Here is a 19,065-nt window from a genome sequence, read left to right as displayed (position 1 = left end):
TTTTTTTAATGAAATAAAGTTGGGAAATTATTCAAAATGATTTTTTTTTCATTTATCTACTCATCTGTGATGTATTTGTGCGGAAATATTTTAATGTTTAATGATATAGTAAAAGATATAAATATGTCAAGTTACCGTAGATATTAGTTGCGAGCAAAGTAATAAGGGGCCAGCCATCTAGGAAGTAAGCTACCGGTAGGAACTAACATAAATGTCATATCAAAGAACAGTCTTTAAATTTTATTTATTGATCAAAGTGATCTACTCTGTCCTCAGTCAAAGGAGGAGAACCCCTCTTAGACTGAGTAAATTTTTAGATTTATTCGAATTCAGAGCGTCCCTTTTTGGGGGAGTTGTAATTTCATTATATTAGAAACTGGCATTGCTTCCATTTGAAAGAAAAGAAATACGGACATTGCACCTACCTGTATATTATAGATTTAAATTTATGTAAAACAAATTCATCTTTATTGATTTTAAACAAGTGTGGTTGTGGTACCGTAGGCTGAAAAAAATAGAGAAAAAACGGTTTATTACATTTTTTCATATAAAAACATAAATTATGTCTTATGTTTTTAGAACACATTAAAACTGAAGATTAAAGATAAATATTTTTGAGAATAAAATGTGGAAAAAGAAATAAAAGAAAAGAACTAATAATAATCGTAGATTTGTTGCTTTAAAGTTTGAAATACATCTGCGTATCGTTGTCATTCTGCGCGTGCGTGCGTGTGTGTGTGTGTGTTGTGCAACGAATAATGGGGTCTGTCTATTCTCTAAAAAGATCCACCCACTCGATGGAAGAGAAGGCTGAGAAGGCCTCAATAAGAAAAAGAAAAGAAAAACTTCAAATGATAATGTTTAGGCGAACAACACAATGTATAGCAAGTCTGTTAGTAGAGAGACAAACGTGTTAGAAGATAAAAGATAAAAGAAAAAGAAGAAAAATAATAATAGTAATAAAAAAAGGGTGAAGGAAGAAGACGACAAAGAAGAAAGGATAGTGAACAGCACCCGTGTACGACATTCCAGGCATTATTGGCAGTGGTTTTTAGGGACGGAGATCTTCGCAAACAACCAATGAGAACCCAAGATAAAAGTTTTTATTCTTTGCTGTCTCACAGTTATCTGCCCTTGCGTTGTTTGGGAATTGGGTCGCAGCCGCTTTGCCGATTCTACTAAGTAAAGGGGAGGACAGGCAGCCGTTTCGGAACACCGGATTTTGATCGGATATTATTCTAATATTAAAACACAAAAAAAGAAAAAAAAAAGACGCCGGATTTTAATCGTATGTTCGCGGACGTTTCTACGGAATTTCTTCATTTGTATTTTTTGGAGAGATAAAAAGAAATAATTATTTAATGACTTGGATCCTCAGCTGCTGTTCTGTGGAAAGATTCTACTGCGAGCACATTAGTATTACTCCGCCACATTCGAAAGTTGAAAACTTTGTTATTCTTCGCGTGATAACTTTTTCGGAGACGAAAAAGGGTGGAAATTATTTTCATATGCCATTTTTATAGCATTGCATTATATTTTTTCGCTTTCTTTCTTTAATCCGAGTTTGTTTATGAAAGTTTTTGGATGTTTTTACCGGAGGACTATCTTTTCTAAATGAATAACACTAAGTAGTTATCCGGTTGTTTCTGCTAGGGGAGGAGAGACTATTCTATTTTAGTTTTATTGTGCAACTCGGAAGTGAATATACCAGAGAAAGGTTTTCCCTAAACAGCTGGATGTTTCGATGTATCTCCTGGACTTCCTGCTATGTGGGAAGGGGATGAAAAACTCAACTGGTGACACATTCTGCCGGCAATGGGCTGTTTAAACACCAAATTAGTGCCGGAATCCCCATCAAGTCAACAATATCTAAACCCGGTGTATCATGGCCCCCAAAACCTGTACAAAAACAATCCCAACACTGCCCACCATCACCGGACCAAAGAGAAGAAATGTGGCGGTCAACCGCAACAACAATCGGATAACAATGGCCCCGCCGATGCGGCTCCTCGTCCCAATAAGCGAGTGGAGAAGTATATGGCCACATTTGATAATCGAGTAACCGCGAAATACGACATTAAGGCCTTGATCGGCCGAGGTAGTTTCAGTAAAATTGTACGCGTTGAGCATAAAGTTACCAAACAACCGTACGCCATCAAGATGATCAACCGGACAGAGGGACGCGAGGTATTCGAGTCCGAACTCAATGTTCTTCGTCGCGTAAAGCATGCAAACATCATTCAATTGGTGGAGGTGTTTGAATGCAAGCAAAAAGTGTACATGGTCATGGAACTGGCAACGGGTGGCGACCTCTTAGATAGAATCATTGGCAAGGGGTGCTTTTCCGAGAAGGACGCCACCTACGTTTTGCAAATGATGCTGGAAGGTGTGCGTTATCTGCACAGCCTAGGCATCACACACAGGGACCTGAAACCCGAAAATTTGCTTTACTATCACCCAGGAAATGATTCGAAAATCATGATTACGGACTTTGGGTTGTCTGCCACCCGTAAAGGGCCGGACAATTGTATGCGGACTGCGTGCGGAACCCCCGAGTACATAGCCCCTGAGATTTTAGCACGCAAGCCTTACACCTCACAGGTGGACCTGTGGGCGGTCGGTGTCATCACTTATATTCTTCTTAGTGGGGAGATGCCTTTTGAAGACGATAATAAAAACCGACTTTATAGATTGATTTTGAAAGCCAAGTATAGCTACGCAAGAGAGGTAAACAATTCTTATTTTTTTTTTCATTTACAAATTTCATTTTGAGATTTTTTCCCCACATCGTTTGTTTAACGTTAACATTTGTATTTTAATCAATTTCAAACACGTGTGCTGCTGCTGCTGTATGAACCCCCAAGCCTCATTAGTTGATGATTACTGCTGGTTTTAGTTACCATGGTTTTGTAACTTTAACTTGCTGTGATGTTTGTCAATTTCAACATCTTTTATGTCGATTTTATCAATTTCTTGGTACTCATGCAGAGAGTGATCCGTGCTGAAATAATAATGTTATTATTTAAAAGGCCATTCTTAACATGGGGAGGGAAGGGTGTTTTGTACCTATTCTGTACTTTAACCTTACAATTGAATAAAAAAAGATGTCATAATACTTTAATTAAACGTGGAAATACGATTTAAAAAATAGCGCGGATCACTCTCTGCATTAGCACAAATTTCGGGTTTGTATTACTGTACAGTAGATTCGAAAAAGTTGTCAAAAAACAAATATATAACAAATAAATGTTATCAAAGGCAAGATAAGTTACTTTTCTACCTAACTGGATATATTTTTCGTGTTTTTATTCAATGTAACATGTTTATTCAGCTCGAAAAACATACAGTGTTTACCGATGTATTGGAAAATTCAAGATGGCGCCTCACTCCCTCTTTAACACGGTAAGTTTGGGAAAAGGTGTTATAAATAAAAAACTAGACAAAATACTATTAAAAATCCGCCGAATATATGTCAACCTATGTCACGGTAACATATATTGAGCGAGTTTTTAACAGTATTTTATCCAGTTTTTTATTTATAACATCTTTTCCCAAACTTACCGTGTTAAAGAGGGAGTCAAACGCCATCTTGAATTTTCCAATACATCGGTAAACACTGTATGGTTTTCGAGCTGAATAAACATGTTACATTGAATAAAAACACGAAAAATATATCCAGTTTGGTAGGAAAGTAACTTATCTTGCCTTTGATAACATTTATTTGTTATATATTTGTTTTTTGACAACTTTTTCGAATCTGTGTACAGTAATACAAACCCCAAATGTCTTTATAGTTTATATAAATAAAACATTGGGCATTTTTCACAATAGCCAACAAATCTAAAAAGGGGTAAAAAAAATACAAAGATAAGTAACTCTTTACCTATCTGGATAATTTGTGTTTTTAAACTTATTTTAAAGCGTTGATTTATTTGAAACAAATAGTTTTAAGTCTGAGTTAGAATGAAAACAATTGGCGGTTTTTTTAGAGCCATCTCGACCCTCGATAATCGTTGAAAAATCGAAAACTAAACAAAATATTGTTAGAACAGAACATTACATTTTCCCACGATTGGTGACATATTGCATGCATGGGTTTCGACATGTATCTTCTTTTATTTTCTATTTTTAAATGATTATCGAGGGTCCAAGTGGCTCTAACGAAATTGCCATTTGTTATCGTTTTAACTCCGTCAATTAACACCTAAAAGCGTTTATTTATTTAAAGCATACAAAATAACTTATTCGGCTAGGTAGAAGAGTAGCTTATCTTGCCTTTGGTAACATTTTTTTGCATATTTGTTTTTACCCCCCCCTTTTTTTTTGTTTTATTGGCCATTGTAAAAAATGGCCAAAACATTTATTTTCTATTTCTCTCCCACTGTGGCAACATTGGACATGATGAGGTATGTTTATAGTGAGACCCTCAAAAGGTGGCACTTTGAATAGGTGTCAAATTTGCTGTGATTGTACCCATTTCGGGTGACCGACGATGAACTATCCCCTCCGAAAGAGGAGGTGATGCAAGGGAGGATGACGTTCTAGGACCGAACAGAACAGTATCGTATTCCACCCGGGCCTGAACAATGTTTGTGTTTATATGCGTAATTGAAAATGAAAGTTGAGGTATAGGGAAAGATGGTACTTGATTTCTATATGAATTTAACACAATTTTATTATTATTAACAACAACACGGCCCAAATGTGGTACGCACACACTCCTCTGCTTGGAAATGACTCCACAGAGATTGACATTATATGCAGCATTGCAGCTTCTTGAAAAACAGTTGTTCTCTTTTATTTTTTTTTTTTTTTTTGTAGTTTTGTTTGTAAGCGGCGGGTCGAAGTGAATTTAAAAGTTGAATTTTTGACAAAACTTGAAAATTATCATTCAACTAAAATTGGTTTTCATAATCTAACTTAAACAATGAATCGTCACATAAACAAGAGAAATGGATACCCATTTCGACGGGTTCCTCTTTGTTTTAACAATGATTACTTATGAAGAAGATATAAACAGGAAGAACACACGCACCATCCTCTCTCTCTCTCTCTTCATCTCCCTCCCCCCTTTCCTCTCTCTGACTGTGATGGTAAAATAAAAATCCATTCTCCCATCTTGACACTATTTCCAAAAGCTTCTTCATCCGAACATTATTTGTCATTTTTATTTATTTATTTATTTATTTGTAAAGAATTGAACATAAATACATTTAAAAAAATAGTGATGTTTAAAAAAAAAAAAAATGTTTGAAGAATAATACTTTTAAAAAGTTTTTTAAGGTCAACAAGTAGTATCAGTATTATCTTTTTTGTCTGTTTTCGTTCTTTCTGACACTTTTAAAGTAAACGTCTGTGAATCGTTACAAGTTTGAACTGTCAATCTATTTTATTTTTTAGTAAAGTAATTATAATTTAACTTAATTAAAAAATTGCTTTAAAAGTAAAAATAATCACAGCTCTTCAATAATTGGATTGTCTTTTTGCTTAAGAAGGAATAATTTATTTTCGTTGTGTTAGCGTAGCTTACACAACCTATTGTAAAATGTTATGTTCTAAATTAAGAATTGTGGAAAATTTTAACGTTAAACCATTCAAGAATAATAATACTAAAAATAATGTATTGGAGAAGATCAGCATAATATTAGTACCGTCGGTTTCGAACCTGATACGTATATGCTCTTATTTTTGAATTGTTCTTAGTCGAGCAGTCTGCTAGGGTTCTCTCCTACCAATCTTACCCAATTCTCAAAATATAGGTTTATATGTGGAAAAAAATCGTTTTACTGTTGTGGATTTTGATAAATCTTTTTTTTTTTTTTTTTTAATTTATTCCATTACATTTCTTGTATCTTTACTTCCTGGTGTTTTAAATCTTAATTTAAAAAAGGAAAAAAAAAGTTTTCTGCATACAGTTTGAGTTAGTGCGAGTGTCCCCATTATTAAAAGTGTATTTAGGGCGGACCTCGAAACTAAACAGCTCTCAAATTATTTTGAATCATGCTATCATTGAACGAAGAAGAAATACTCAAAGTTTTCGATTATTTTACGCTTTGGATGTTGCAGATTATCATCATGATCATCATCATCAATGAAAAGCCGACAGTCGTTTTGTTTTTCACATAGAGTTGATTTAAGAGTCAATTATAATTTCTCTTAAACGATTCTTTTAATTTCAAAACAACGCTAAAAGATAGTAAAAAACCCAATTGATTCTGGTTTATCTACCCATTTATGATGTATTTGCGCAGAAGATGAGTAAAGTAATAAGGGGTCGGGCAGACAGCTTATTTTAGGAAGAGACTAAAATGCTATCGTATTTAAATTATGGGGAAATACGACTATCGGAATACCCTGGCCAAATCAGTGAAATCACCGCAAAAAAAAAAAAAAAAAAAAAAATGTCCCGTTCATCAAACTTAAACGAATTTAGGAAAACTCGTCCCGGGAAAACTCGTCTCGGGAAAACTCGTCTCGGGAAAACTCGTCTCCGGAAAACTCGTCTCGGGAAAACTCGTCCCCTTTCGCTAGGTAGGAAAACTGGTCCCGTATTGAATAAATATCGATTGAAAACACATTTTATGATCGTTCTTGAAGGAGATATTGCTTTTTAAAATAGACTATAGCCCCCCCCCCATAATATTTTTAAAAAATATTTTTATTTATTTAATTTTTTTTTTTGTTTTTTTTTCTACCTAACTGGCTAAGTTCTTAGTGGTTTCACTTATTTTAAAGCGTTTATTATGTTCATACAAAGTTAATTAAAAAAATTTTTGGTTCTTATTTTAACGATGTTTTTTGGAGTTATAAAAACAATAATAAAAAAACAACAAAAAAATTAAAAATTGGGAGCGTTACTTTTTTGTTTTGGTTTTTTAATTATGATAGTTTTTTGTTGTTATGTTTTCGTTTTCTCTCATACCAAATGCAATGCACTCATGCGTTATTTAAAATTATAATTCTATCAATTATCAACATTTATTGTCGTCTTGTCAAATTTTGCAAAAATTAACTAATAAATTAAAAGCGAAATATTTTTTTGGCGCGAGAGATGCCATGTGCTAACAATCTCTCGTTAACTCATTTTTAATTTTTTTAATTTTTACTTCAAAATTCTAAAATCAATCATTCAGAGAAAAAGTAATCACTAAATAAATTTATTAATCAATTTTATTGAAAACTCCGCTATCGTTTATCAAGAATCTTTTTAATTTCATTTTTTGTTGGTTGTTTTTCCGAGGGAGATATAACCCCCCCCCCTCTCTAAATTATATTTCAAAAAATATTAAAATTTTGGTTTGTATTACTGTACACATAGATTCGAAAAATAATAAACTAGACAAAATACTGTTAGAAATTCGCTCAATATATATTACCGTGACATAGGTTGACATATATTCGGTGTTTTTTTTAATAGTATTTTGTCTAGTTTATTATTTATAACACCTATTCCCGAACTTACTGTGTTTAAGAGAGAGTCGGCCGCGGCCGCTATTTTGAATTGTCCAATACATCGGTAAACACTGTATGTTTTTCGAGCTGAATAAACATGTTACATTGAATAAAAACACGAAAAATATATCCAGTTTGGTAGGAAAGTAACTTATCTTGCCTTTGATAACATTTATTTGTTATATATTTGTTTTTTGACAATTTTTTCGAATCTATGTGTACAGTAATACAAACCCAAATCGATTTTACCCTTTTATAACAACAGTAAATAAGTAAATTCTTTTTATATTAATATAAAAAAATATGCGGTCTCGTTTATGAACATAATAAACGCTTTAAAATAAGTGAAACCACTAAGAACTTAGCCAGTTAGGTAGAAAACGGACACTTAGAAAATCGATTTTATTTAAAAAAAAAAAAAAAAAAAACATCAAACAAGTAAAAAAATTTTTTTTTTTAATATTATGGGGGGGGGCTATAGTCTATTTTAAAAAAACAATTTCTCCTTCAAGAACGATCATAAAATGTGTTTTCAATCGATATTTATTCAATAAGGGACCAGTTTTCCTACCTAGCGAAAGGGGACGAGTTTTCCCGAGACAAGTTTTCCGGAGACGAGTTTTCCCGAGACGAGTTTTCCCGAGACGAGTTTTCCCGGGACGAGTTTTCCGGGCACCAACTTAAACACCTAACCGGAAACTCGAAAACGAATTAAAATGAAATTTATGTCAATTTATTTTATTTTATTTTTTTTTGCTGCTGCTGTACTTATTTATTTTTAAAAATTTATTTCAGTCCAGGTACGCATTTACCAGGAAAGATGTATTTCCCCTGTTATTATTTTAATAAGAACAAATTACTGTTTCGGTCAACATTATCCCTGTTCATTTATTTGGATCGAAAATGTAATGTTTAAGAAAGATAACGAAATAGCAATTTCGTACTGACTAAAATAATAACAGGGGGAATACAATGTGCACTGCAGTGGGCAGTGGCAGTGCACTTGCACTGGTTGACCATCCTGCAAATAGTGTTTATTCCGAAAGCCATTCTTAACATGGGAGGTTGAAAAATAAGTAAATGTCTTTCGAAATAAACACTCCCAACCTTTAATGTGAAGAGCGGCTTTCGGAATAAACACCCTTTGCAGATTGGACAACCAGTGCAGTCAGTGCACTGCACTAGTGCAGTGAGTGCACATTCGCCGAAATAGTAATTCGTTCTTACTGAAATAACAGGGGAAATACATCTTTTCTGGTAAATGCGTACCTGAACTAAAATTAAAAATTTAAAAAAAAATTCGTTTTCGAGTTTCCGGTTCGGTCTTTAAGTTTGATGGACGCGAACGATTTTTTTTTTTAGCGGTGATTCCGGCCAGGGTATTCCGATTGTCATTGGCAGCCAGTCACGTCAGGTACTTTTTCCTGTGACTAAACAAGATGTCTTAGCCCTTATTGCGTAGAACCAATATTCACGGTATTCACACGAACGTATATCTTATATTAAATATTATTTAATTATAAATAAATCATGTTATCCAAATGAAATCGCATTGTGATGTATGTACCTAGTTATTCATTCAATCAGCGTCATAATGTTTCGATTGGCACACGTTTTTAATACTACTAGTTGTTAACAAATGGCCACCGTCACAACGCAGTCATCGAATTTAATTTGAGATATTATTATAGATTAACATTCTCCACTAAATCTCACTTCCTAAAAATGAAATTCTACTTTTTCAGGCGATTACATGTGAACACTAAAAAAAAAAAAAAAAATGGCGACCCCCCCCCCCCCCAAAAAGCAACAAAAAAAAAACCCCAACCATTTTGAATTGGAGGTCAGTTTCGCATATAATTTTGCATAAAATGATCTGGTGATTCGATCGTTTTAGGGCAGTTAACTTCTTTTTGGCGCTTCTTCGTTATAAGAGAGCAGTACCAGAAAGTCGAAAAAAAAATCAATAGTATCTACTTACTTTTATGTAAATTTTTAACTAAAAAGGAATCGTATTTATTTAGTTGTCATGTCGCAATTAGTTAAATATTACTGCATTCATTATTACATAAAACATATACTTTCATGATTTCATGAATCAGTGATATCCGCCATTAATTGTAACAAGACAGACTGCAATTACTTCCCCTGACTTCATGCTGCTTATTTATGTATAAACTTGAAGTTTATTTCAAAAAATATTTTCATTAATTATTAATTTTCTATTTTATCGTTTGTCGTAATTTTTGGACATGTTACTAAATTCAACATGACAATTAAGTAGATACCATCGGTTTTACTTGAAATTGAATATTTCGAATTACACTCTTATAACGAAGAAGCACTCCACTTTTTGAAATAAACTCTGCATTTTTAGGCGATTATGTTTTTATTTACAATGTTACTACTGAGACTGTAGCTGTAAACATTCGGTTAATTGATTAAGGTTTAGAAACGAAGACATCTTACGTTAACTTTACATACAAAACTCATTCCTAACTCTGGATTCTAAAATAATAAAAATGTTAATAATAATAATAAAATAAAGGAAACAAAATATTTATTTTTGAATGGGTGGGTAAGGGAGAATGTTGTAAATATTTACCGATAAAACAATAAATAAAAAGAAAAAACATGCCTGGAATCCCATATAACAACATTAAAATAGAAAAATTATTGTTTACTTATGTTTGATTGACTCATTCTAAATTATTTATTTTTTCTGTAAAATTTGATAAAGCAGTCATTTTTTTTTTTTTTTTGTATCTTAAATGAAATTGCTGCTTTAATGATTTTTATTTGAACCCTCACTCCAAAAATTGGGGTAGTTTAAATTTAATGTAAAATGGTTCACCCACTTTCTGATTACATGTTTTTTTGAATTGGAACTTTTTTTATTATAAGGTTTAAAAGACTTTAATTGTTGAAATAATATTAAATTGATGTAATAGAAATGCCTGAACCTTTTATGTACATTATTTTTGTTCCGCTAACCATGACCAGGTAGAAACGTCAAGTTGTTTTTATTTTATTTTTTGTTATTATCGCCTACAGAGAGGATTAAACGTCTAACCTTCAGAACTTAGAACTGATTGTTGCTCAACACATTTATCCTTTGCGTCACAGGGCTGTGTAAAAAGTAATAATCAAGATAAGAATAGTAGTTTGACTAACCTAACTAGTACAAATTATCAAAAATTCTGAAACCTGAAAATGAATATTTGTTCAAAAAAGATTGCAATTTTATTTGTGTACTGTCCTAAAGAATTAATTTCCATTATACTTGATTAGTCATAAAGTCAGGACCCAGTGTTTAGACTGAAAATCGATCAACAATGCCACAATGAGGAACATATTAGTCACAACCCTTTTTTTATGTTGTAAACAATCCTCAGGATAGAATGATATATAACTGGAACACGTTTTGGACTTGCATTTGATGGGGAACCCAGAAATCATAAAAAAGTAGAAAGACTCTTAGAACCTTTACTTTAGACCTGAAATGGAAAGCTTATATAAAAAAAACCGTTGTTAGTTAAAGTCACTAAAAATAGTTGGTGGGTTCATACCCAAACTCAGACTAGCAGCATCTTAGTCATGCTGTGGCTGATGTGGTCGTGTTCTCTGTCTGTATTATAAGATATGGTTTCATGCAGTTCTAAGAGGTTCACCTTGTCAGACTTTGCCTTCTCACCTTTTGAGAACGGGTTAGTTTATTGCTAATCACCTGAGGCGTCTCTACCAGGGAATACTGATGGAACTGCACATGCAATTTTTGTTTGGCCAGAGTGCTCTTCCTCTAGAGTGCTGGCTTTTCAAACCCCATTTTCCTGACCTTGTGTCTAATCTTCCCGGACACAGGAAAGAGATAAATAACTACCATTATTTGCAGTTCTTGGTACACTATTCTCCTTAGACGAGTTGAGCTGATTTCCTCTGAAGAGGGAAGATTCTAGGGAATGTTAAATTTACAAGCAATTCCCAATTGTACTTCAATATATTGCTACTCATATTTGTTAGAGTATCTGTTCTTCTACCAAAAAAATGGAGAGAAATGTTACATTTTTATAACCAATCAAGCATTGAAAATATTCATTTAAAAAAAATCAGCAAAATTTTGGTGCTTATCCATAAACGGGTCAAATAAACTTTTTTACAAGAAAAATCTGGAAAAAATCTTTATAATGTACGTACTTGTCACTGCATGGACATGTCATATTCCAAAAATTACGTAAATCGATCAAGTAGTTTTTTAAGAAAATCAAATATTATGAGACATTTTATCGAAGAATGACTTCACGCCATCTTGTTTATGAATGATACACTGCTAGCGACACATATTGGGAATGTTTGGAATATAAAACAGAAAAGGGCAGACAATCGACTTTCCACGCTCTAAAAAAAAAAAAAATACTTGGAAAATTAAGACATAGGTTTTTGGGGACGTTGAAAACGAAAATAATGTTTCAAATTCCAGCAAATGAAGAAATGTTAGTTTAAAGAAAGTGGGGGATTACTTTTCTATAATAATTAAACGTATAATGATCACCCACTTTATGGCCACCTGTTTTGGTGGTCAAATAATTTACGCCGCTGAAATACACATTTGCTGAATTTTTGTTGGATGAGCGTCAACGTGTGGGTGCTCAATTTACGTGAAATGCTTCATATCGTGGAAACTACTTGTTTGCTGGAATTTTAAACGTTATTTTCGTTTTTAACGTCCCAAAAACCTGTAAATGTCTTAATTTTCCAAGTGTTTCTTTTTTTTTTTTTTTTTTAAGAGCGTAGAAAGTCGATTGTCTGCCCCTTGCTGATCTTATATTCCAAACATTCCCAATGTGTCGCGAGCAGTGTATCATTCATAAACAAGATGGCGTGAAGTCATTCTTCGATAAAATGTCTCATAATATTTGATTTTCTTAAATAAATAAAAAAACTATTTACGTGATTTTTGGAATATGACATGTTCATGCTGTGACAAGTACGTACATTATAAAGATTTTTTTCCAGATTTTTCTTGTAAAAAGTTTTTTTTTTGCCCGTTTATGAACAAGCACCAAATTTTTTATATCCTAATAAAATTTATTTACATTCATCCAATAAATGACATCAAACTCATGAAAATTAGTTTCATCACAATTGTTTATATCGGCATACTACTGCCTCTCCCCTATCAAATCTTTTTATTATTTATATTTATGTAAAGTCAGGTATGTGTATATTATTGGTAGATATAGGATTTATCCTAAACTAAGTAACTGATCATTATAGATTTTGGAACATAGCTGTGAGGTGTAAAGGTGGTTAATGTGGGCTTTATTTAGTTTAATTTAGTCTCATGCAAAGGGAGAAAATTCAGATACTTTAAATTTTTGTGAAAATTTAACAGTAGGCATTTAACAGATATTATTAATATTTCCCAAATTTCAGTTTCTTTGGAGTATTTTAAAAGCTTTTTAGGCAACACGATATGGGTATAACTTTCCATTTGAAAATTCAAATATTTCAGATTTGCATTAACTTTGATCATACTCATAAAGACACCAATTTCCTAAATTTCAATTTAAGCTTAAACTTTGAATTTTAGACATTTTCTAGAATCACATAAAAATTTTCATCAAAATTGAAATAAAAATTCTAGACATAATATTTCATAGTATTATAGTCCGATTGTAATATTTGTAAGCGGACATAAAACTGTTATTTGATAAATTAATTTTACCAATCTAGAGATGAATATTCTTCTAGTGATCATATATATTTTTTTAAAGTACCTTTTTATGCACACCCATTATTATTTAAAATGAAATAAAACAAAAATTATGGGAGATTACAAAAATAATATTCTTCAAAATGTGAAACTAATCTATATTTTTGAATTTTTGAGATGAGGATTAATAATTTTCTTTTTTTTTTTTTTGTTACAAGGGAGTCACCACTTATCAAGGCCTGAAGGCGACTCAAGGATAAGGGTTAATGAATGAAAGGTGGTAGTTTAATAATCGTTAACGGTGTAAATTGGGTAGAATTTGAATCATTTAAGAGGCCGACTCAATAAGAACTTGTTGACATTGGATTTGAAGGCTACCATATTGTAATCGGTTGGGAAGCAGGCCAAAGGAACAGTATTCCACATGCGGACAGTTCTAGGAAGGAAGCTTTGTTCATGGAATCTGTGTTTAGATTTAGGCACAGATAGAGAGTGGAGAAAATTGTTGATAGTGGTTGTAGCTAGTAGTTGTAGTCTGGTGTGTTTCGTGAAAGTCTGGCAAGGGGGGACCATAGATTGGAGCTCAGACGAGCACTTGCCATAAAAATAATGATAGTACTGTTGCTATATCTGGGCAGCTGCTAGAAAGACTTTTCCTGTCTTAACAGTTCAAAATAGACTTTGTAACCTCGTAGGGGATGCCCTTTTCTCTTCCCTGCAACCTTTTCCCACAGAAGAGACATTACGAGCCAATCTCTGCTTTATCATTATTTTCATGGCAAGTGCTCATCTGAACTCCAATCTATGCCCCCCCCCCTTCGCCAAACTTTCATGAAAAACACTTGTCTAGCTGAGACCACTATCAATAATTCCCTCTACTCTTTAACTGTTCCTAAACATAGATTCCATGAACGAAGTTTCTTTATTAAAACTGCACACCTGTGGAACGCTTCCCTTCTTTTCTAGCTGACTACAATATGATCGTCTTCAAGTCCGACATAAACAAGTTCTTGATAAACCGTCCTCTTAAGTAATCCAATGTACACTACTAACAATTACTACAATACTGTCTGATTGATTACTGTACACTCATTAACCCTTATCCTCGAGTAGCCCCTGGGCCTTGATAAGTAGTAACTTGTTTGTAAAAAAAATAAATAAATGAATAAATAAAAAGCAGTCTTGCAGTGCCTCTTCTGTGAGAAAGAGGTTGCAGGGAAGAGAAAAGCGCATCACGTACTAGGTTTCAAAGTCAGTTTTAAACTCTATCAAGGCAAGATAGGGCGCGCCAAGCAGCTCCTCTCCAGATGTGGCAACAGTATCCCATTTTAGGATGTATTTGGTTCTTATACAGATAGAGAATTGCATTTGCACTGAGGTACGGTAGAATTATCCAACCTTTTTTCCAGTGATCTTAGCAACAGATTTGATTCTGACTACTGTTCTCCTCTTGTGTTATTTTCACAATGTTTCAGTAAGTTTGCAAGGACACATCGTATAACGGATAAAGTATTAGTATTCATTAAAATTCAAATCCTGAATTTTAATAAGTTTTCTCTTCTGGCGGTTGAAGGTTCAATTCTTAGTATGGAGAATCCTAAGAATACAATTGCAAATTACTTAAGACTTCTACCTGATTATATCCAAGAGAATGAGATCAGTTGCTTAAATAAACTGTTCCATTTGAAATTCTGTGCAGATTATCGAATTCAAGAGAAAGATTCTAGTGTTTGACAAGATACACCTGAAGAAGGTCAGAGGTTACATTGGCGAAAACATTGTGAAAATAACATTCAAGATGAGAACAGGAGTCCGATTAATCCAAATAACACTAACTAATTATATTATTTATTATCAGTCTTATTAAATATTGTTTATTGAAATTATTGTGAAGGTGATTAAAAAGAAAATGAAAATATATTGTGTTGTATAAGGATTGAACTCACAACCTTCTGATTATAAAACTTCATTCCTTTCCTCCCACCATTTTTCTTTATTTTTGATTATTGATTCAATAGATTATTCTGAATTCAAATTTAAATAAAATATTTTGCAACTAATTTTGATAATATTAACTGGCTGGTAATATTATTTACAATTAAAATAAGTGCATTATTTCACTGAATATAAGACTTATGCAATAGGATGTGTGGATGAAACTATGGAATAACAATTATTCTGTTGGCAGTGAGACCTCTTCTTACATTATAGATAATATATTCTTATGAAAAGAAGGCTCTGAAGAGAAGCTCTACTGATGGGGTTATCGCAAAACACCAGTTACTATGATGAGTTTTTAGAAATGAATTGAAGATGAAATGAAAAATGGAAACACTTAAAAAAATATTCAAGACCAGAAATTCGTTTTTGTCCCAGTTAGAAAATTGAAATAGAAAGTTTTAAGTTAAGTAAATTCTTAACTAATCTAATAACCATCTTTGTGTGTGTTTTGTGTGCGTAATAATTTGCTTCATGGATAAATGAATATTTTCTTTGTAAGATTTTATTTCATAAAGCTTATGAATTGTTATAAAAACTATTTCTGTAATTTGAAGAGAAAATTTATGCAATGTTACATTAGATGAATTAAACACAATCATTATCATGTTGGAATTGATTCCAATAATTGCGCAGTAAAGTTAACAGGGAAAAAGGGGCACAAAAGCAAATTTACAACAAATAACTTTTACTAAATGCAGAAAGATTTAATGGTCTACTAACTCGCATCATTTTTGAGTTTTGAAACTATTTTTTAATGTTTGATTTTTAGATTTTGTTGCCTTTGTAAAAAAAAAAAATTAAAAAAATCTAAATAGCCAACGTTTCTTTATTTAATGCAAAGATTCGATGTTGTATGTTTAATAACTCAAATATCGAAAATAAAAAATATTTTTGCTTAATTTTCGATTTTTCAATTTAACTGATATTTTTTTTTTTTTTTTCATTTTTTATCACTCCATTTTTTATTCTTGTTAACTCTACTGCACAATTGGCTTGATTCCTTTTTTTTAGTAAAACCTATAGTATATGTTCTTTTGTAATTGTTGATAAACTTTGTTATCAAATAATATAATACATTGATAATGCGGACCAACTCTGGTTCTCTCTTGTAACCCATTCACTGCAAAAACTTGCTTTGTTACCACAATAAAAATAAACTTTCTTCTCCTATGTGCCAGACAAAATTTTCACTACAAAAACTTCCACTCTGTGGAACACATTACAACAGAACTGTTTCCCTGCAGATTACAACATAGCTGTCTTTGAATCAAATGCCAACAAATTTCTGTCTTAAACCACCCAGACAAGTAATCAAATTGTTCATCGCTTTTATTATTTTTTTAATGAACAATTATTCCATCTCATTACCGTTTATCCTCTAGTGTTTTTTGGCCTGGATAAATGGTGACCCATTTAGTACAAAAAAAAGTTCTAAAATAAAATGATTTTTATAGATTTGTTAAAAGTAAATTTAGATGAATGAGAATCCAGCAACATTTTTGATTGGCTTTGATTCTGGCATTGGTTTTTCCAATTCTAAGAGATATGACGATTACCAACATCTATGAAGGAAAGTGGTGTTACAGAATCAACTGAATTTCAACTTGTCACACCTAAGTTGTCAATCTGCATTATCAACCACCTTGATAAGACAGTGATGCGTTTGAAATTAATGTTTCTGTTTAGAGCATAATTGAACTATGATACTTGAGTTTTGTATTTAAAAATTTAATTCAAGCCATTATACCAATTTAATTTTATAAAATCAACAGTAGATTCTCTACAGTGCAATGTAGACTACAATGTATTGTGGACGAAGTCACTGCAAGAAGACATGTGACGTTACCTCCCAGTACATTACAGGGGTGAGGGTCCACAACTAGAACAGACAATCGATTTGATTGAAAAATGGGCGATTTCACCAATTTCGAGGACAATAAAAGTATGGGAGAGTTGAACATTTGTTGATTCTCATTAAGTCCCAGACAATGTCGGACCTCCTTGCTAGTACTATATAGATTGATAAACTGTTCTATATAACAATATAGATAGATACAAATTGATGAACTTTAATGAATGTATTTCGTCATAATAAATTGATACAGACGATCAATGATTTGTATTAGTTCACATGGATCTATGGCACAACAGATATAAGTCTTGATTAACAATCAGTTTTAAATGACTGTCTTCTTTAGGTTAAAGGTTCAATTCTTACTGTAAACAATAATAATCAAGAATGATATAATAATTAACATGTGACAGAACAAGAAAAATCTACCCCGGTGTATTAAAGGGTTCAATTCTCTTTATTCCATATAGATTCCCAAGTTCAAACAGATTCCCAAATGCGAAAATCTGAACCTGATGGTCAGAGGTTACATTGATTAAGATGGGAATAGTATTCTGAATAATCCAAAATGGATTGATCTACCATAAAACAAGTGACCAGCAAATTATTCCTTGCATTTATTTGGATGTTTCTTTGTTCAGCTATTTTCAAAACAGAGAAGCATACAAAGGGAAACGTAAGGATGACCTACTCATCAGATGTAAATAAAACAAACAAGAAAAACAATCAAAACTAAATAAAATTATTTTATAGGTTGATAATTATTTCTTAAAGAAAAATATACTTGAATCTATTGATAATATATGGTATAGGGTGCTATAGTTTATAAATTGATGAACCTTGTCATAGAATAAAATACTTCATATTTTGATAAACTTTGTTCTAGAATACTTTATCTTATATAGATTGATATACTTTGTTGTAGAATAAAGTGGCATGCAATTAAATTTCAAAATTCATTCTTTCTGCAGTAAATGTTTTTCTACTTTCAACAGCTCTACTTTAAAATCATACATTTTACTTTGTACACACATCACTACTCTCACCACTACTTCCCTCCTTCTACCATTATTTTTTTGAAGGAATATCAAATGTGTCAAAATATTGTTTCTTCCAAATTCCACCAACTTTGATAACATCTCAGGAAATGAAGAAAGCTCTTTCTCATTAACTTTGTTGCTCTGGCCACTTCATCTTATTATACAAGCGAGGCAATAAAAAATCTTTGAAAACACAATCTTTTATTTCCTGTTGTTCGTGCATGGCATTTTCTGGAGGTTTTCTGAGCAAAATCTTTTCTCTCTGCTTCTCTGTCTATATTTTGCCAAATAAGCTACAAAAAGCTCATTGTTTTAACGGAAGCAAGTCGGGTGTAATTGAATCTCAGCTTGGATAAATACTTAAAAACTTCTGTCTCCAGAGATGGACCAAATCCCAGCATGCGGCTGGGTTACATTTTCTTTCAAGAAATCCTTTACCCTGGTCTCTCTGCACAGACACACCAACAAAACCAAAAAAAAAAAATGAAAGAGGGTGGGGTGGAGATTCACACACGCACATTCTTATGAATTTATTTTCAGGAATTTGTCTTTTAAAACCTATATAGCTTGTGTCTCCTATTATTATTCATTCCTTTTTTCTCCCCCCCCCCCTCATTTCTTCTTCTGCTCCTCTTCCTTCTTTCATACATCTTTCTCCTCCTACATCTTATTGTTCTCTTCACACATTTATCATTTATTTATGAAAATCAGATTTTTATAGTTATGGCTGATCAAATAACTTATTTTTCTCCATCTTTCCAAAAAACAGCCTAGTCTAATTAGAATCATTGCGACCGTTTATTAGTGAAAATCGGACTTATAATTATGAATGACCTAAATAAGCTATATTTTCTTTCTTTTGAGTAGCAGTCCGGTATGATAACTGACAGTGACAATGGGGATATAGACATAGAATATAAAATATAGATTAAAAATAAGTTCCACTGACAGAAGTAAATGCATTAAAAAGAGCAAAAGAAAAAATGTCTAAGCCAGCAAAAGACGGG

General features: G+C 32.4%; 1 protein-coding gene across 1 annotated transcript in view; it reads left to right on the top strand.

Moving 5' to 3' along the window:
* Positions 1 to 819: 819 nt before the first annotated feature.
* The window catches only part of LOC145252687 (serine/threonine-protein kinase H1 homolog), a 198,965-nt gene continuing 180,719 nt past the window's right edge, over positions 820 to 19,065 (top strand). The window contains exon 1 of the mRNA XM_080112508.1: positions 820 to 2,727. Within this exon, the coding sequence (XP_079968634.1) occupies positions 1,816 to 2,727 (912 nt within the window). The 5' untranslated portion in view covers positions 820 to 1,815. The remainder of the gene's footprint in view (positions 2,728 to 19,065) is intronic.

The sequence above is a fragment of the Euprymna scolopes genome, chromosome 29 (genome assembly GCF_053919585.1).
Source record: "Euprymna scolopes isolate OS-2025 chromosome 29, ASM5391958v1, whole genome shotgun sequence".
Lineage (NCBI taxonomy): Eukaryota > Metazoa > Mollusca > Cephalopoda > Sepiida > Sepiolidae > Euprymna > Euprymna scolopes.
This window is presented reverse-complemented; position numbering and strand designations above follow the sequence as displayed.